Genomic DNA, 21,405 nt, shown 5'->3' with positions numbered 1-21,405 from the left:
CCTGTGGGGTCAAAATGATCACAAGAACGGTGAGCAAAAATCCCAGAACCACACGGGGGGGGGGGGGGGGGGGACCTAGTGAATGACCTGCAGAAAGCTGGGACCAAAGTTTACCATCAGTAACACACTACGCCGCCAGGGACTCAAATCCTGCAGTGCCAGACGTGTCCCCCCTGCTTAAGCCAGTACATGTTCTGGCCTTTCTGAAGTTTGCTAGAGAGCATTTGGATGATCCAGAAGAGGATTGGGAGAATGTCATATGGTCAGATGAATCCAAAACCAGAACTTTTTGGTAAAAACTCAACTCGTCGTGTTTGGAGGAGAAAGAATGCTGAGTGGCATCCAAAGAACACCATACCTACTGTGAAGCGTGGGGGTGGAAACATCATGCTTTGGGGCTGTTTTTGGCAAAGGAACCAGGACAACTGATCCGTGCAAAGGAAAGAATGAATGGGGCCATGTATTGTGAGATTTTGAGTGAAAACCTCTTTCCATTAGCAAGGGCATTCAAGATAAAAAAAGTGGCTGGGTCTTTCAGCATGACAATGATCCCAAACACACCACCCGGGCAACAAAGGAGTGGCTGCTTAAGAAGCATTTCAAGGTCCTGGAGTGGCCTAGCCAGTCTCCAGATCTCAACCCCATAGAAAACCTTTGGAGGGAGTTGAAAGTCTGTGTTGCCCAGCGACAGCCCCAAAACATCACTGCTCTAGAGGAGATCTGCATGGAGGAATGGGCCAAAATACCAGCAACAGTGTGTGAAAACCTTGTGAAGACCTACAGAAAATGTTTGATCTCTGTCATTGCCAACAAAGGGTATATAACAAAGTATTGAGATGAACTTTTGTTATTGACCAAATACTTATTTTCCACCATAATTTGCAAATAAATTCTTTAAATTTGGATTTTTTTTCCTCATTTTGTCTCGCATAGTTGAAGTATACCTATGATGAAAATTACAGGCCTCGTCTTTTTAAAAGCAAGAACTTGCGCAATTGGTGGCTGACTAAATACTTTTTTGCCCAACTGTATGTTCCCTACCTGATAGAGAGATCTGTGAGTCCACTCCATCATATCCCTCCCACCTCTCTGCCTGTGTGAGGCCATGCTTGGCGAGTATCTGTAGGCCTCGCACCTCAAAGAGAGTGGCCACTCAGCTAAGTGGGCTGTAGACTCAAGCCCCAACACCTAAGTAGTAGTCACCCCCTGTGAACAAAGCGTGCTCGATACTTGCTGTGCCCTGTGCTGAAGTTGTTGCGCTGTGTGCTTAGGAAGAGCAGCTAACCCACTGTCTGTGCTGAGCCTAGAAACGTGTTGCTGTGTGCAGGGAACCAACAAAATGGCAGAGATGCACAATGATGAGAAATCAGCCTAGCAGTCCAAAGCTGAAGGGGCACTGTATGGGAATGATGGTGCCACTAAACCCACTTAGCCCAAAGCACAATTCCCTTACCAGAGGGATCACTGCCCTGGACCTGTAGAAAATTCTGCCTAGCAAGGTCACCTGGCACACTGGAGGGGGGGGGGGGGAGCAGGTTGAGGTTTTGGGCTAGGCCGAGCCACACTCTGTGTGTAAATGGACACAGAGAACAGCTCGGGAATGAGCTTGCACATATGTGCCACCACAGAAAGCAGCCTCCTATGGTGGCACACAGATAAGAGAAGACCAGAGCTTCAGCAGGGCACCCCAGAAAAGAAAGATTGGGGCTGTTCTGTGCAAAACCATTGCACAGAGCAGGCAATTATGACATGTTTGTAATTTAACCACTTCTGGACCAGAAGGATTTATCCCCTTAATGAACAGGCCATTTTTTGCGATACTGCCCTGCGTTATTTTAACTGACAATTGTGCGGTCGTGCGACGCTGAACCCTAATAAAATTGATGTCTTTTTCCCCCCACAAATAGAGCTTTATTTTGGTGGTATTTGATCACCTGTGCATTTTTTTTTTTTTTTGCGCTATAAACAAAAAAAGAATGACAATTCTGAAAAAAAAAAAAAAAAAACTATTTTTACTTTCTGTTATATAACATTCCCAATAAAAAAAAATTAAAAATCAATTTTTATCATCATTTTAGGCTAATTTGTATTCTGCTACATATTTTTGGTAAAAAAAAATCCCAATAGGTGTATATTGATTTGTTTGCGCAAAAGATATTGCGTTTACAAACTAGGGGAAAGATTTAGGTCATTTTTATTTATTTTTTACTAGTAATGCCAGCGATCAGCATGACACTGGCAGGGAAGGGGTTAACACCAGGGGCGATAAAAGGGTTAAATGTGTCCCTAGGGGATGCTTTCTAACTGGGGGGGGGGGGGGGAAATAAGATTGCTGCATGAACACAGAGACCTGTTTTCCTACTAAATAAGAGGAACACAGGATCCCTGGGTTCATAACTGACAGAACAGCGGTCTGCTGTATTTAAAACGGCAGACCACCGTTCTGTCTCCACAGGGAGCGATCGCGGGTGCCAGGAGACAATCGCGGCCGCCGGCCCCACTGATCAGCTTCCCCTGTGGCGAATATGCGTGCGCGAAGCGACGTACAGGTACGTCGTTTCGTGGGGCAGAGCCGACCTGCCGCCGGAAAACTACGGCGGCTGGTCGACAAGCAGCTAAAAAAAAAAAATTTACAATCACTCAATGAAATGAGTTTCACTTATGCTGGATACTACACACATCACTCTTTTTCCAATGCTGCAACTCACAGTTTCAGCTACCTCCATTCCAGATACTTTAGTTAAAATACATGGCTTTCTGCAGATGGACAAAGGGGAGAAGAAGAGAGAGAGTGAACAAAATCCTTTACTGTAGTGTAGCAGGAAATGTCAGTTGCACAGCCAGAATAGGAGCAATGAATGCGTGTAGTATCCAGCATGAATGAAACTGTCATTTTTATAGTAAGCAGCAGCCATCTAGACATAGAACACTAATTATTAAAGAAAAAATATGTGAATTTTTTTTCCTAGAGTTCCACTTTAATAAGCTGATGACCATGACCAGCTGATCATTCTCTCTTTAGGAACTAGTGGAAAAAATGCAACATTTCTATGGCGAACCCCTTGAAATTCAAGTGATCCGCTGCTGGGTGTGTGTTTTTGTAATGGTCATTAGAGAAAAAACGTGCCAAATACGAGACACGTAGCAAACATACTATACACACAAACCAAAAGCAGAAGGATTCAGCAGAAGCGCACTTACCTCTAGCCTTTTCTCCAGAGACTCTATCCTGTCCTTCTTGCTTGCCAGGTTGGCTCGGGTGTAACGTCCTTGTCCAGGAAGATACAACACCTGGCTGTAACATTCCTCCCACACCTGATTGAAGGCGTCCAGAGAGAGGTCTCCATGACCCATACCTTGTTTGACCACTTCCATCTCTTGCTTCAGCAAATCCTCTGCCTGAAAACAAAGGAAGCAACAAGGGTCAAGAAGATATATCCCCCTGTTGAATGATTTCCTATCCAACTGCAGGGGAATGTACACTTCTGTCTTCTGCTCTACTAAACACACTATTCTATGCTCTTTCTCCTACTCCTCAGAGCTGGAAGAGGAGAAAGAGCATAGAATAATGTGTTGGCATTGGGTTTTGATGCCAACAGCAGCAGGTACAGTTTGTTTCTATGGCTTAATGGTTTTGGTAAAGGTCAATATACAACCAGAGGGACAGTCTCAAAACTGTTTGATAAAATATCTAGAATGTAAGTTTCTATGCACCTTAAAAAATGCAAACATTTTTTTAAAAAACAGCAGAGGGTTCAATGTAGAGAAAAGAAGGCAAAAGATCACATAAACTAGAAAAACAGAAAATACACAGCCGCTCTCCTAACACTATAGGCCCTATAGGGCGCTTACAGTACCATTTCTTTTTAAAATGGAAAACATTGCAATTACATTTTTTTTTCCCAAAAATAAATTTGGTGCTTTATGTGCAGAATTAGAGCCAGCTGCACTGCATTGGCTCATTACTTCTGGTATTCTTGGCAAATTTTATACAGTATATCTAGGATTAGTCACATTCAACTGGACTTGTTCGGTAATGTTGAAAACAATTTGCAACTTACCAAGCCATGTCTTCATTTCCTAGAGGATCAAGAAGATTAAGGTGTCCTAATGTGGAGATCTAATACTGGGGTATTACCCGGACTCTTTAGGAACTAAAGAAGTAGCTTGGTACCTTACAAAACATCTTCAACATTGCATAATGGGGGAGATTTACTAAAACTGGAGCACTGAGAATCTGGTGCAGCTGTGCATGGTTGCCAGCTTCTTTCTTCAGTTTCTTCAATTAAGCTTCGATGATAAAACCTGAAAGTTGATTGGTTTCTATGCAGAGCTGCACTCGATTTGGCACTTTCCCGTTTTAGTAAATCCCCCCCAGATGAGTCCATACTAATTATTACTGGATGTTACCATGACATGACCAGATATCTGAACAGACAAACGAATTTCCACAACACTGCCCGATCTGTTCTATTAAATACAAGAGGTACCAGAAGCCCTCAAAAAAAATTTAATGGCCAAAAGCCCATCTCTAGGATCCTACAGCAGCTGGTCACATGACCAAATTACATTGGAAAATGTTATCGCTGCTGTCAGTTTAGGTTGGCTGACTTGTGTTCTTCCAGTAGGAAATACTTGTGCAAGTCCTGGGCATGTGTTGCCTCATGGAAAAAAAGCTCCCAAACAATCCCAATTACTAAAAAAAGAAAATCTAAAAACACGTGCTGTGACCATCCCTGTAAGGCTCCATTCACACCTGAACGTATCGTTTTCAGGCGTTTTTCTGGCTTTTGGGAGTTTTTTTTGCAGAGGTCTGGAGGCAGGCATTGACATCTCACAAAAACGCTTGTAATCTGCCAAAATAGAAGCTCATGTACTTTCTTGAGCTTCTGGCGTTTTGCTTCAGGCGCCTAAACGCTCATATGTGAACAGGGGTCATTGAAATGAATAGGATTTTGCTTGTTGGGCGTTTTTAGACTTCAGAGATGGGTGTTTTACAAGCTGAAAAGCGCTCAGGTGTGAACAGAGCCTAAGCTGAAGTAAAATCATTTAGCAGAGTCAGGGTATCAAAGCGAGACCCCTCTAAGAGGCTTACTAGCACTGCATCAAAATAGTATGTAATTTTTAGGACTGCACAGTGGAGGAAAACTTTCTTTTACTCACATATTTTAGCTCCTCTTGAGTAAGTTTTTCATATGTGTTCTGTTCCAAGTAGGTCACATGCTCAGCATTGGTTGTAACAGAGCTGGGCATCTTCCCTTTCTTGTTTGCTGCATTGTCCCCGAATGGATTGTGGAGAGAGTCATAGTGAAGCATTGTGATAATTTCCTTTTTAATTCTCTCTTCAGCTTTCTGCAGATCTGTCAGCGGCGGCTCGACATTCCCAGGCCTCAGTATAGTTTCATTTACCTAGGATACAGGACACAAGCATTACTACTTCAGACAAGATACAAATCCCAAACTTTTGGCAGATATTGCCCATGTGAAACCTCCAATTTACACACAACCTACTGCTTTAGTACCCTGCCGTCACCTCTTCACAATTGCATTTGAGAGTTTAAGAAAAGAATGGAGGGGGTTTCTGAAAACTCCCTTCCATAGATTATTCAGCACACCATAAAAACTCCCCTCTGGCTCTTTAGCCAGAACATCTTCCCACCTAATCAGAAGGTTAAGTTGCAAACGTTCACCAAATATAAAGCTACACTAGGGCCCTCAGATTCCTGCTTTATTACATTGTATTGTAACTGTATAGTCTACCCACACAAAGTAAAATCACTGCGAAAAACTTTTAGCGATATTCTGTATAATAGGAATAACCAAAATGTACATAGAACACCATCCAAAGCAATTTCCTTTGAAGGGCACTGTTGATAGTACAGCATACAAAAGACATTTCAAACAATGGTGGCCATCCAACCTTGTGGCAAAAGTTGAGAAGGAAGCCTTTTTCTGCTCCGGCATGATTGCACCTCTGCGCACAAAGCCAGCTCTATAAAGTCATGCTTTGAGAAGCTTGGTGTGGAAGAGCTTGGCTCTGCACAGAGCTCTGACCTCAACCCTAGTGAGCTCTGACCTCAACCCTAGTGAGCTCTGACCTCAACCCTAGTGAGCTCTGACCTCAACCCTAGTGAACACCTTTGGGATGAATAGAGACATTGATTACGAGCCAGGGTTTCTCATTCCAACATCAGTATCTGACCTCACAGGTACTCTGAGCAAATGGTCACAAATTTCCTCAGGCACATCCCACACTCTTGTGGAAACCCTTCCCACAGTAGGGAACGGTTATAGGTTAAAGGAGGAAAAGGGGAACTCTATATAAATGCCCTTGATTTTTGCATTAAATGCATGTCTAGCTTATATTGGTGTGATGAGCAGCATGGTAGGCGTCCACAAATCATTATTCATATACAGTATTTTACAAAAGTGAGTACACCCCTCACATTTTTGTAAATATTTTATTATATCTTTACAATGTGAAGTAGTGAGTGTACAGCTTGTGTAAATTTGCTGTCCCCTCAAAATAACTCAAACAGCCATTAATGTCTAAACCACTGGCAACAAAAGTGAGTACACCTCTAAGTTAAAATATCCAAATTGGGCCCAAAGAGTCAGCAGCACTCATACGTCTATTTCCCAAAGGCAACGTCTGGATACGACGCTGGGCACGTGCACTCAACTTCCTTGGTCGACCATGGTGAGGCCTGTTCTGAGTGGAATTTATCCTGGTAAACCGCTGCATTGTCTTGGCCACCGTACTGTAGCTCAGTTTCAGGGTCTTGAAAATCTTCTTATAGCCTAGGCCAGCTTTATGTAGAGCAACAATTCTTTTTTCAGATCCTCAGAATTCTTTGCCATGAGCTGCGATGTTGAACTCCCAGTGACCAGTATGAGAGAGTGAGAGCGACAACACCATATTTAACACACCTGCTCCCCATTCACACCTGAGACCTTGTAACACTAACAAGTCACATGACACTGGGGAGGGAAAATAGCCGATAGGGCCCAATTTGGACATTTTCACTTAGGGGTGTACTCACTTTTGTTGCCAGCGGTTTAGACATTAATGGCTGTGTGTTAAGTTACTTTGAGAGGACAGCAAATTTACACTGTTATACAAGCTGTACACTCACTACTTTACATTGTAGCAAAGTGTAATTTCTTCAGTTTTGTCACATGAAAAGATATAATAAAATATTTACAAAAATGTGAGGGGTCTCCTTACTTTTGTGATCTACTGTAGATTAAAGTGATACTAAAGTTTTGTTTATTTCAGTTACAAATAAACCTGTTACATTTACCTCTTCTGTCAAGTGGTTTTGCACAGAGCAACCCAGAGCCTCCTCTTCTTGATCACTCTTCGGTACTCCTGGCCCCTCACTTCTAAAGAGTGCCCCACAGCAGGAAGCTTGCTATGGGGGCACCCGAGTTGAGCTGCAGCTCCCTGTGTCCATTCAGACAGGGAGCCACGGCCCCGCCCCCTTTCTGTCTCATTGGCTGACTGACTTTAACAGCAGTGGGAGTCAATGGCACTGTGCTGCTGTCTCAGCCAATGAGGAGGGGAGTCCTGGGCAGCCCAGACTGTCCAGCAACATCGCTGGATCTAGATGGACCTAGGAGGCTGCTGAACACAGAAGTCTTTTCATCTTAATGCATAGAATGCATTAGGATAAAAAAAAAAAAAAAAAAACGGGATTTTTGACTTACCATAAAATCCATTTCTCTGATGTTCATTGACGAACACAGCTCCTGGTATTCATAACCCATTGGGTTATACTGCCCACCTACAGGAGGAGTAGGACACTAGGCAGAAAAATATTCTGGCTACACCCATGGGCAGTCCTAGGGGATATACTCCCTCTCTCTGCTATAGTCACTCCGTTTTGTAACAAGCAGTGTCAGGAGAACAACTACTCTACAGAGGGGTGTGTGCTGTGTCTGTCAATGAACATCAATGAAATTGATTTTTCGGTAAGTCAAAAATTCCATTTCCTCTAGTATTCATAACCACTTGGGCATCCCAGAGCAGTGTTAAACATAAGGGGTGGGACTGGGAACAACCAAAAAAATTCTTAAGGCTAAACATTAGTCAACCAGGCAACAGGGGCTCAACCAAACAACTGGAGCTTACCTGTAAAAAAATACACCCTCAAAGAGGATCAGGTCATCTTAAACAGCAGCCTGCAAAATCTTGTGGCTAAAGGAAGCATCCGCAGATGCCAACACATCCACTTTATAAAACCTTGTAAAATTGTGCACCGACGACCAGGTGGCCGGCCGCCTTGCAAGCCTAGGTCACTGAAGCCTGGTGACGGAAGGCCCAGTAGGCACTAAGCGCCCTAGTAAAATGTGCCTTGACAGGGAAAGAAGGAACCTGACCCCTGATGGAATAGGCCTGAACCATCGTCTGTCTGATCCATCTGGAAATGGTCGCAGAGGAAGCGGACAACCCTTTTCGAGGTCCATCCATGAGCACAAATAGAGTCTGATTTTCTGAAAGACTCCGTAGCTGCCAGGTACACCCTAATTTCCCGGGAACACATACAAGGCATGCAAGGCAATTTTTCTTTGCATGTTTAGGCCTGGGACACAGGGAAAGCAACACAATGTCTTCATTCAAATGAAAGTCAGATACAACCTTAGGAAGGAACGACGGACAGGGGTGAAAAAACACCATATCCCTGTGAATCGCCAGGTAAGGTGAATGACAGGATAACGCCGCCAGTTTCGACACCCTGCGCGCAGAAGTGATAGCCACTAAAAAGGCCACCTTCTGGGACAATGTAAGCAGGGGAGCCCGCATTGGAGGAAACAAATGTCGGACACCCTGAAGAAAGGTACGCACCAGGGAATGTGTGGCCAAAGGTCATTGGAAGAAGACCGCCAAGGCCAACACCTGGCCCTTGATGGTACTTGAGGCCAATTTCTGTTCCAACATTGAAGGAAGGTTAAGATCCGAGCCACAGAGAGGGAGCAAGGAAAGCCCCCAAGAGACTCACCATAGAGGGGTGAGTGCTGTGTCCATCAATGAACATCAAAAAAACAGATTTTACGGTAAGTAAAAAAAAAAATTTTCTCTTTCGTTCATTGACGAACACAGCTCCTGATCTTCTTAACCATTGGGACGTCCCAAAGCAGCGGTGAACATGAGGTGTGGGAACAGCGAAATTCAAAAGGCTAAACTATAGCCAACCAGGTAAACAGGAGCTCAACCAAAAAAACTTGAGTCCATCTAAAAAAAAAAAACAATACACCATCAAAGAGGACAGGATCCTCTAAACAGCAGCCTACAAAACCTTGCGGCCAAAAAAAGGCATCCGCAGATGCCAACACATCAATTTTATAGAAATTCGTGAAAGTTCGACCAGGTGGCCACCTTGCAAACCTGCGTCACGGATGCCTGATGATGGAAGGCCTAGGAGGCACTGAGCGCCTGAGTAGAGTGCGCCTTCACAGGGAAAGGAGGAACCTGACCCCTGAATCAACGTCTGTCTGATCAATCTGGAAATGGTCGCAGAGGAAGCAGACAACCCTTTCTGAGGCCCAACCACGAGCATAAATAGTGAGTCTGACTTCCTAAAAGACTCCATAGTTGCCAAGTACACCCTAATCGCCCGGACCACATCCAAGGCATGCAAAGCAATTTCCTTCGGATGTCTTGGCCTGGGAGACAGAGAAGGCAACACAATGTCTTCATTGAAATTAAATTCTAAAACAACCTTTGGAAGGAACAACGGACCGGGGCGAAGAACCACCAGGCAAAGTGGACGACAGGATAACACCACCAATTCCAACACCCTGTGCGCAGAGGCGATAGCCACCAAAAAGGCTACCTTCTTGGACAGTGTAAGCAGGGGAATCTACCTAAGATTCTCAAAAATAGGCTTCTGGAGGACTGAGAGCAACAAAATGAGGTCCCAAGGCAGCAACGAAGACCTCATTGGAGGGGCCAAGTGCCTAACTCCCTGACGAAAAGTACGCACCAGGGAGTGTGACCAAGGGTCGTTGAAAGAAGACAGCCAAGGCCGATACCTGGCCCTTGATATTACTCGAGGGCAGTTTCTGCTCAACCCCCCGTTGAAGGAAAGTCACGATTCGAGCCATCGAATAAGAGCAAGGATGAAGCAAAAGACTCTCACAAAGCATTGTGTTGTCTCAAAAAGACAACACGATGCTTTTAACAGTGTTGGAATCACCAACCAGCGACTCTAATGCAGGATGAAAGATTGGTCCTTGGGACAGCAGATCCTCCCTGAGAAGAAGCTTCGAAGGAACGCCGGTGACCAGCCGCACCAGATCGGCATACCAAGCCCGGCGAGGCCAGTCCGGGACCGCCAAGATGACCGGAATCCCTTCTGCCTCAATCCTACGTAGAAGTCTTGGCAGAAGCTTGAGAGCAGGGAAGGCGTAAATCAGGGCCACCAGCGCGTCTATGGCGTCCGCCAGAGGATCCCATGACAGAGCCACAAACCTCTGCACCTTTCTGTTGAGCCGAGACACCAACAGATCCACTTCGGGGATGCCCCACTGGAGACACAACTGATGAAACACCTCTGGATGAAGGGTCCCAACGCCTGCCGACTGAGGTAGTCCGCCTGCCAGTTTTCCACCCCTGGAATGTGTATGATGGAGAGGACTGGAACTAACTGTTCTGCCCACCTTAGAATGCCGGCTACCTCCAGAGCCGCCAGAACACTTCTTGTGCCCCCCCCTGGTGATGGACATAAGCCACGATCATGGCATTGACTGATTGAATGAAAAACGGAAGGAATGCCTCTAAAGGAGACATTAATGGGCAATTGTACAAGTGACACAAAGGTCAAGTGAAAAAAAAATAGTAGAAAATATCAGAGAGTGTAAAATACAATATCACTTTATTCAAAATCACTATTCCTGCCTTTGGCTTTCGCTTGGGGAAGAAGCTGCCTGAGTGCTGTTAGCTCAGCTGAGCCTACCTGCCTGCATTCCAGTACCATGTGGAAGGATCATCTCAATTTTCTCTGAAGTGCTGCTGTGCTGGAGTCTGGAACTTAACCTTAACTCCAGGAGGACAGGTCACCAACAACCACCAGCGGAGCCTTCAGTCGGGGCGATCCCATACAAGGCATCTTTAATCCTGGAATATCTATATCAAGAGCTGGGTTGCCAAAGCCATCTTTGATCTAATCAAGCGTTTGAAACTCATATCTGTGGTGAGTAGGGAACCTAGAGGGTCTGGCCATTCACTTGAGCACCGTTTGAATGATCGGTTTACTGCACCTGAGCACTTTTATTTGGACACATTAATAACTAAGGACTGTTTTATCAATTTGTTGCAATATTTATTGGATTCCTATTTGTATATTTTTAATTATTTATATTAATCACTCTGCACTTTATTGGACACATCACGATTAAGAATTGTATCATTGTAGGCATGCAGTTACTAACCAGAAGAAAAAGAAGGAATTTATGTTGAATAGCACTAAGAAAAAATACCCCATAAAAGATTTGATAACATGCAGTACTGTAGGGGGAAGTCTAAATGCTAGAATGTGGCTGTGGACTTCAGTACATTGGAGGTACATCTGATAGAAGTCTCAGCGTAAGAATTGGGGAACATGTTAAAAACATTAAAAAAGGTACTATTACACATAATGTATCAAAACATTTCCGACTAGTCCATGACCGAAATCCCAGCTCCTTGAAATTTTGGGGGATTGAACGCGTGGTCAAACACTGGCGGGGTGGCAATTATATCAGGCAACTAAGTAGAAGAGAGTCGTATTGGATATATGAAACCAAAGTTCTCATGCCTAGAGGTTTAAACGTTGAATTTAACTGTTTTATCAGTGACAAATAGGCTTCCCTTTATCCTAGAACAATTTTATATTTTTAATAAAAAAACTTTATTTTACATAATTTTTTAATATAGATTTACTATACTAAATAAAATAATACATATAACAAAATACGATTTTTATGGTTCTTAGTGGGTTTTATATTATATTTATTAGTCTCCTCTATTATTAAATAGATATATCAAGTAATCAAATTTGTAAAGTAATAAATAAATATTAGGGTCTCTTTTTGCAAATTACATAACTTTTTATGTATGCCTCTTATTTATAGTTTAACATGTTTTTTTAATGATTGATTCTAGTAGAATAATTGTTGTTTAATTATTAATTTTATTTATTTATTTTATTGTAATTAATGTATGTATATGTATTTTTTTATATCTTTTCGCTCGGTTTCGCAGTAGGTAAATAAGGAGTTAATGTATCAAGGCAGAGCCTCCGGGGATCTGATGAGAGTAGGCTCCTATATAAAATAATATATATTGTATATCCCATATTTTATATAAATATTTATGTAGTCTCTTATTGAATACAGCAGGTTACTTTCCTCCAAATGTGCAAATAATTTGTTTATTAAATGATTGTCCCGCAATGCTGATTGTACCGCCTAGCCGAGTGCGAGTTAGATTCAGGGCATGGCGCCGTAGATCGCAGAATCATTGCCAGTAGTAGGGCGGGCAATCCTAATACTGCACTACATAGGACGGACGATCGTTTCAGGCTCCACCCCGCTGACGAAGTCATCCGACGTAACGCGTACGGGGGAGGAGCCTACTCGTAGTACGTCGGACCTTGGGAGGTTCTGCTAAAGAGCACTGTCTGCCGATTGAAGCTTGCACTGCTTAAGTGCTAGGAAATGTAAGTTTATTTCTGCCTATGATTTCAATAAAGCGATTATACAGAGAGCACTAAATCCCTTCTCCCCTTTATTTCCTGCTGAGTTCTGGTCGCACTCGGAGGGTCAGCTGAAGTGGAAGGAGAGGAGTTGAACAGGCTGTTGGTCCATATATCTTTTTGCGTGTATGACTCATTGAAGTCTATCCCTAAGGTGAGCTGCGAATCTTGCACTAGTCACCGGGAGCACCTGATTGAAGTGTGGAGCACGTTCTTTTAATATTTTGATTGAGCTTTTCGGACTTTATTTTTACAAAACACTTGGTCACAAGCACTTGGACTTTTGAATTGTTTGCACTTTATTGCACTTGGTATTAGCATTAACAATTTATGTGCTTTCACAATATAATATATAGTTTTTAACTGTATTTCTATATATGCATTTAATTAATCACTTTGATTGAATAATTTTCACTTGGCGCAGCAATATTTATTCGTATTTAACTCGCAGGCCAGCCCCTGTCCGGTGGGGCTATGTCGCGGCCGATCTAGCGCGGATCTGAGCACGCTCGCTGGCTAGACTGGGGCGACCACTGGATTTAAATTATTCAGCTCGTCACCCAGTCCAGCAGTTGATTGTAGATCTCATAGGAAAAAAAAAAACATAACAGGAGAAAAAAATCTAAAAAGAAAAAATTGCCAGGACCAGAGATCCCAGCATGAACTAGGTCCTTACTCCTGACTAGGCAGAAAAAAACTGAGTGCCTATAGCAGAGAGAGGGAGTATACCCCTTTGGACTGCCCATAGCCAGACTTTTTCTGCCTAGTGTCCTAATCCTGTAGGTGGCAGTATAAACCCATGGTTAAGAAGATCAGGAGCTGTGTCTGTCAATGAACGAAAGAAAAATTGGCTTTTTTTTTCAAAATGGTCTGTCTTTTTTTGTTATAGCACATAAAAAACAAAAACAAAAACAAAACAAAAAAAAAACAGGGGTGATTAAATGCCACCGAATGAAAGCTATATTTGTGGGTAAAAAAAGGACATCAATTTTATTTTAGTACAGTGTCGCACAACCGCGCAATTGTCATTTAAAGTAACAGTGTTGTATCGCAAAAAATGGCCTGGTTAGGAAGGGAGGTCAAGTAGTTAAAGGAGATGTCATCTCCTATGTTTCACAAGGATGCAGTTCTTTCTGCACTCCTGTGACCCGGTTTCAGCAGAGAGCGGACTGAAGTCGCTCTCTGCTGACGTCACAGAAGTCAGTCCAGGTACCGCGTCATAAGGACCCCTAAGAGCCTGAGCAGGCCGCTCCACGCCCCTTCGCAACTCAGTGCTCCAATGAGCGAGGAGGGAGCAGAGAGCTGCTGACTGACAAGTCAGCAGCTCTCTGCTCGGGGAGCATGTCAAAACTGACTGATCAGCGGTGCTCGAACGCTCGGTTCTCAGTGCAGAGGCACTGGTGCTGCATCCACCTAGGTAAGTATGAATGGGGACAAAGGCCAAACCCCATACTTCTCTTTTAAGAGAAGTAGAAACACTAAAAATGAATTTCTGCTAGAAGTCCTACAAGATTTAAAAAGGCAGTGATTAATTCTAACTATTCCTACGGTCTATGGAAATGCATATTATAAAAGTCAATTTTCCCCCACAAGTTATCTTTCATTTTTAGGATTCTTCCTTTGTATAGAACTCCATCTGGTGAATGCAATATAGACAGGTACTGGTCTTGCTCACCTCTGATGGTCTGGGCAAGTCCCTCTGTACTGCTCGGTGTCTTTGTTTTAACTCTTTGGCCCGCTGTGCATCTCTTATTGCCTAAGAAATCAAACAAACAATCACATTATGCAAAGATTTTTTTTTTTTTTCAAATGATTTTCTTTAACATGGGGAAAAAAAAATACATACAAATGCATACACAAATTCATAGAGCCGATATAGCTCAAGGAAAGGTGGTATTAGGGGTGGTAGAGGTCTTGCTTGCCAGCATTTTTTTAAAATATATTTCTCAAAACAACAGTGACCGACATCATTAATCATAAGAATAGAGAATTTATTTTCAACTCCTGTTCACAAAAAGGTGTCTTACAGGCGTTCTACATGTGTATATATGTACAAAAAAAGAAAAAAAACTTTGGCCTGCGTTCCTATGCGATTCCTGTGCTGCGATTTTCAGCCCACTCATTCGAATGGGCTGAAATCACACAAAAAGTAGTGCAAGCACTACTTTTCAGAAATGCACCAGACCAAATCCAATGGATCTGGTGCAGGCAAATGCACAGTGTTTGCAATCTTCCTTTGAGGGGTCATTAAGAATATATTGACAACCACAGATCTCACAGGCAGTGCCATTTGAGTGCAGAGCGATTTAAAGGAAATACTAAAAATGCACCACATGCTTTACCCTTTAAAGTGTATGTCCAGTCAAAAACTTTTTAAGCTTTAGAAAGAGTAGGTAAGGTACTCTCCAATTGAGAGATTTACCCTCACATCCTGTCCTACTCACAAGGTTTCACCACATAGAGGGGAGAATAAATCTCCAATGGAAACAAGTAAAAAAGGCCTATTGATAAGGCAGAGGAAGGCTAGAGCCTTTGTTCAACTATTCATCAGTGCACATGTCCCTGGTGCAAATTTTCCCTCCCAGATCAATCATTTTTTAGCAGAACAGGAAACCATTTCCTGTTCTGATGAAAATGTATTTATCAGCGAGGGAAAATTTGCACCAGAGTCCCAAATGGCAATAAAACTAGACAGGGGGTTTTTAAAAACACTTTGGCTTGGGATATACCTAAAGGCATGCAATGCCAACTATCCACGCACAATACGAAGACATTGCCTCACAATTAGCAGCAGGGTTATCAGCCTACTGTATGCGCTCCTTCAGCTGGCCTGTCTATCAGATAGGTGGTCAAATAGCCAACTGAGGGACCTTCCGCGGAAGTCTGACAATGCTGTTGATAATTGCAAGGCAGTGGCTTAGCACGGCCTCCCTGAAACAGAAAAGCTGTTGTTGGCAGTATTTCAGGGTAAGAAATTTTGCAGCAGATTCACCAGTTTAAGAAATATGTTTACAGGGAGACATGATGCTAAAAAACATACTAAAAAACAGATTTAGGCTTTACATATACTGACGCTTTAAAATGAACAAAATAAAATAACTTTAGAGATACATGGCTTTTTGGGCGACATAAAACTGAATGCATTTCTTCTTCTAGGCTATACAAAGAACGATCCCCCACCTGTTTGCGAGCCTCGATATCTGCGGCATCTTCTACAAACATCTCTTCATTGTCACGCTCTTCCAGTTCCTTCTCAGCATTTTCTGGCAGGACAATCTCAAAGTCATTCTTTGGGGTTGGTAGAGACATTAAACCAAGGCGTAGGTGTTCCCGTGATTCTCTTTCCTATGTGAGTATAATGAGATGCTTTATAGGTTTAGGTAACGAACATTTGATTCACTGAACAGCAAAACAGGTAAAGCAAAGGCCATGGAATTAGGCTCTAAACCAACGTTTCTCAGTTGTATAAAAGTATGTACGTCATTACAAAAATCCTGTATTCCCCCCCAAGTACCCCTATGACATACTAGTATTATAACTGTGTATTGTTTTCCAAACAAAACCTTATGCTTCAGTACTTGTCAAGATCGTATTTATATCATTTTCTGATAAAACTCTACATGGTTCTCAACTTTTTTTTTGGAAAGGGATTGGCTTCCAAAAAAGATTTAAAAGGCAAGTATTCTCTATTCAGTCAGATATTTACTCCAAAAGGTGTTAATTATCGCTGCCATTAGATGCCTTTGCCCTATCCACATACTGGCTTCCGAGTTAAGTGGTTTTGCACTGTAAGCCAACCCAACGCACTGCACAGTGCCCTCTTTCAGGCATTAGGTGACAGTGGGGAGCAATGTAGACCACCCTACAAAAGACAAAATCTGGCTGTTTAGCAAGGAGACACCATTGTTATTTAGTTAAGTTAAAACACATGCAACATTATAAATTTACCCTAATAATAATTACTACTTGCGTTTAATGTTTTATGAAATCTTCAAATATTAGGAGAAAATATTTTATTATAACACTGAGCTTTGTAGCTCTCACACACACACACAGCTGCAAAAATGTGTTCATTTCATGCACCCTATAAAACACACTAACCACCTAACGCTACTTATACTTTGGTACATTTAAACTTCACTCTTATCCTGCCCAAATTGGCCTAACAGAAGAAGTAAAGGGTAAAAAAGAGCTTGGCTGTCCTCAAAATTTTAAATATGTTACATTTAATACCTGTTCTAGTATTTTCTTGTCATCTAAACACTATCCGGAGCCTATAGGAAAAGGGGGGAACAAGTTTCCAAGATGACCCTGCAACTCTATTTTGAGTTGCTCACTTCAGTTTTTTTCTTTTAGTAGTGACCCAAAAAGAAATCAATCCGTCTTTTAACCACTGGTATCATCAGGAACAAAGCAAAAATAATAAAGTGCACCAAAACAAATGTCAAAGTGCACACCAGTTTTCAAAGAAAACTTAACTTCCAGTCTTTGGGCTCTTTCAGAGCTAAAGCTGCCTCCAGAATCAGCATTTGACATTTCCTGGTGTTCCAGCTGCCTGCCTCTTTCTGATGCAGCAACACCCTAGCTGGCTGCTACATCATTACCAAGTCACTGAGCTGTAGAGACACAGTGATCTATAAGCGGTGGCAATGCACACATGGAGATGCAAACAACACAAGAGAGCAAAGAATCAACTTGCATATGAACTGTAATTATTAGGTCTGTAGTTTACAATGCTGTGCCACACTAACAGTCTAAAGTGATTGCTGGAAATGCAAACCTGATGCCAGAATCTGAACAGAGGCATAATCCTCTTGATATATAGCATACTACCTCTATTTCAACTCTGTATTTAGCCATTTGCCAAGATTTCTGCTTTAGGCTGGGTTCACATATATTGGAATTGGATGTGTTTTTAGCCGCATCCAATTCACATAACATGTGAATATGACCGGCTTTCAATGAAGCCGATTCACACATGTCCCGGGCAGCCACCGTGCAGTTTTGAAAAGGGTCCTGTGCATTTGTGTCCGGTTTAGATGTTAATTCAGGGAAAAATTCAGCCCTGAATCGCACCGGAATCAGGACTGCAAACCGCAGCCGGACATGTGTGAACACAGCCTTAAAGATGCAAAAATAAAGTCCTTCGCGGTTAACCCATTCATTTATCATTTAGAGCAGTGGTCCTCAACTCCGGTCCTCAGTGCCCACTAACAGGCCAGATTTTAAGTATTACCTTGGGGAGATGCAGACTAGAGTACTGAAATCACTGAGCAGCAAACTATATCACCTGGGATGTATTTCAGTTATCTTGCAAACCTGGCCTGTTAGTGGGCCCTGTAGGCCAGGGTTGAGGACCACTGATTTAGAGGACATTTGTAATCCAGGACCTATTTTTCAGTTAAAGACATACTGCAAAGAGCTTAAGCATGCTACAGCAATCAAGAAACAATGTGCATTTTATTCCTTTGACAGCATCGGTCAGTTCATACACAGTGCCCTCACAAAAGGCGCGCAAGGTCTTACAATCTCTTCTTCAGAAATCATAGAGTATAAAAGCCTTTCCCAGCATACTGCAGAGATTGACTCTTGTTTTCTGTTCTCATCTTGAGAGATTACCTGGGTGAAGAGCTCTAGCTCTGACTGCGCATGCTGTGTGAAGACCACTGCAGAGAGACCACAGCTTCTACACAAGGAGCAAGGTTCCTTTGCTACAGCATGCTGGCTGGGTTGAGACTTTTCTACTTAGGATTGATGCACCTGGAATGTGTTTAGCCAATTTAAACTGAAAGTTCAAGTAGGCTTTAACTACAGGAGAGAAACATTCCTAAGAATAGACTTCCAACTGTTTTATAGAAAGTCAAAGCATAGTGAAATAAGAGACATATTAAGTGCTTTTACCAATTGCTTTATGTAAGTTGGGTCATTATAATCTACCGATCCGTCCTCTGGATTTATGTTCAGCTTGTCTCGCAATGGCGTTCTACCTGGTGTGGCGCCAATAACTGGCTTTGGAGTCATGCCACCACGAGGGGTTAAACCTTCAGTGCTTTGGGAGGGTGTTCTAGAAAAAGAGGACACACATGAAGATGGTTAATGCAGATAAAAAATAAAGCCAAATTGTACTTATACATTTCAACAAATAACCAGAGTGAATTCTAGTAAGGAGGTTGCCATCAAAAAATGATACTTTTTGTTTACGGCTGAAACCAAGTGGGATATATATATATATATATATATATATATATATATATACACACACACACACACACACACACACACACACACACACACACACATACAGCCGTGGCCAAAAGTTTCGTTTTAAGAATGACACAAATATTAACTTTCCCAACTATGGTGTACAGAAGTATAATTACAAGCATTTCATAAGTGTCAAAGGCTTTTATTGACAATTACATTAAGTTTATGCAAAGAGTCTGGCATGCTGTCAATCAGCTTCTGGGCCACATCCTGAATGATGGCAGCCTATTCTGGCATAACCAATGCTTGGAGTCTGTCAGATTTTTGGGGGGTTTTTTTTGTTCACCCACCTCTTGAGGATTGAGCACAAATTCTCAATGGGATTAAGGTCTGGGGAGTTTCCTGGCCATGGACCCAATATTTCGATGTTTTGTTACCCAAGCCACTTAGTTATGACTTTTGCCTAATGGCAATGTGCTCCATCATGCTGGAAAAGGCGTTTTTACCTCTTGGACGGTTGGGAGAAGTTGCTCTCAGAGGATGTTTTGTGCCATTCTTTATTCATGGCTGGGTTCTTAGGCAAAATTGTGAGTGAGCCCACTAACATGGCTGAGAAGCAACCCCACACATGAATGGTCTCAGGATGATTTACTGTTGGCAGGACACAGGACTGATGGCAGCTGTCACCTTTTCAACTCCGGACAAGGTTTTTTCCCGGATGCCCCAAACAATCGGAAAGAGGATTCATCAGAAAAAATGACTTTACCCCAGTCCTCAGCAGTCCAATCCCTGTACCTTTCGCAGATTATCAGTCTGTCCCTGATGTTTTTCTGGAGAAGTGATTTCTTTGCCGCTTTTTTTTTTTTTTTCCTTTCTTGACACCAGGCCAGCCTCCAAAAGTCTTCTCCTCACTGTAAGTGCAGATGCACTCACACCTGCTTGCTGGCATACCGGAGAAAGCTCTGCACTGGTGGTGCCCTGATCCTGCAGCTGAATCTACTGTAGGAGACGGTCCTGGCGCTTGCTGGACTTTCTTCGGCATCCTGAAGCCTTCTTCACAACAATTGAACATCTCTTTGAAGTTCTTGATGACCCGATAAATTTATATTTGTATCATTCTCAAAACTTTTGGCCTCGGCTGTACACAGTCACACACTTATAGGTGTTCCCATACCTTTAAATAATTTGTGTTTTAATGTGCAGTCCCCTTTGGAAGTCAGAAATCCAGCCTTCACTATTCTGTGAGGAGCCCTCTCTGTTCCCCTCATATCCTGTTTATAGGACCAGTGGCCTCTGTGCTCTCTATTTCCCTGGCCACTGATCTTTTACATTTCCCCCTGTAGTTTTCAGTAAAGGGATTGAGGAGGTGATTACTTCTCCACTTGCTGCAGAGGGTTTCAAACTTCTGGTCTGATCCGCCCACTGTAAAGCATAGGCTAGGAGTCCAATTCATCCCAGACACACCCACAGTCCAGCCCATTCAGACTGCGGGTGGAACGGCTTGGATGTCAGAGACTATCTGGTCTACCCACTGCTTCAAGATCTTGCTTTACAGAGAACAACAGTCTAAATAGACAGCAATGTGCCCGGGACTGTGGGCGTGTATGGGACGAATCAAGACTCCTGGCTTGTCCATCTAACTATGCTGTACAGTGGGCAGATCAGACCAGGAGTCTGACACTTTCAGGTTTGCCTACTGTACTTAGATGGACAAACCAGGAGTCTGATTCAATCCCATACACACCCACAGTGCCGCCCACATTGCCACCCATTCAGACATGTGGTGACAAACACTAACAGAAAGTTGTCGCCACTTCAGAGATCCCACCTCCTGGTGCCCAAGGATACAGAAAATACTGTGTAAAGAGAGGACGTCAGAGATTTCTAAAACTGTGAATTTAGTACACAGCATGCAATTATAATCCAAGTCAAATTAGCATCTTTGCTTAACTAACTACACATGGCTAATGTGAAACTTATCACTGTACAGGAGTTCTTCTTTAAGCAATCAAGAAGCATTAGATATGTTTGATTTGCGTCTATAATTCTAGGTTTTGAGCAGTAATCTACGCACAGCATAAATGAGTCATCTGGCTATTAAATGTGTATACCCTTAAAACTTCTGCAGCCTTGTAAGTGCCTTGCTACCATGACTACCACTGGGATGAGCTGCTGGATCAGCGAGAAAAGCAGCCACACGCTTTCGTCGATTGCAAATAAGCAGAGTGGTTATTCTCACCTGAATGGTGTGGACAGCACCGTGTTTGGGGTCTGCACCACTTGTCGTTGCGGAGTTACCCCTGAGAAATCACTTTCATGGAGGGGCGTGTTAAGCCCACCTTTTAAAGGGGTATCAACATTTGTAAGTGCCATCAAGTTTTGTGCTTCCTGCAAAATACATAAAAAACACATCACGTTCATCAAATCTTCAGTTATGTTTGATGCTCACTGTACAACATTTAGA

General features: G+C 42.8%; 1 protein-coding gene across 1 annotated transcript in view; it reads right to left on the bottom strand.

Annotated features, from left to right (window-relative positions):
- Positions 1 to 21,405, bottom strand: part of CDC5L (cell division cycle 5 like) — a 97,397-nt gene that overhangs the window by 36,795 nt on the left and 39,197 nt on the right. Inside the window, exons 9-14 of the mRNA XM_082250031.1 lie at positions 21,181 to 21,329; positions 18,639 to 18,801; positions 15,918 to 16,082; positions 14,413 to 14,493; positions 5,164 to 5,409; positions 3,202 to 3,399 (exon numbers count right to left, since the gene is read on the bottom strand). Coding sequence (XP_082106157.1) covers positions 3,202 to 3,399; positions 5,164 to 5,409; positions 14,413 to 14,493; positions 15,918 to 16,082; positions 18,639 to 18,801; positions 21,181 to 21,329 — 1,002 coding nt within the window. The remainder of the gene's footprint in view (positions 1 to 3,201; positions 3,400 to 5,163; positions 5,410 to 14,412; positions 14,494 to 15,917; positions 16,083 to 18,638; positions 18,802 to 21,180; positions 21,330 to 21,405) is intronic.

Source organism: Pelophylax lessonae (assembly GCF_965119305.1).
Source record: "Pelophylax lessonae genome assembly, chromosome: 3".
Taxonomy (NCBI): Eukaryota; Metazoa; Chordata; class Amphibia; order Anura; family Ranidae; genus Pelophylax; species Pelophylax lessonae.
Note: the sequence above shows the minus strand (reverse complement) of the source record. Positions and strands in the feature narration are given on the sequence as shown.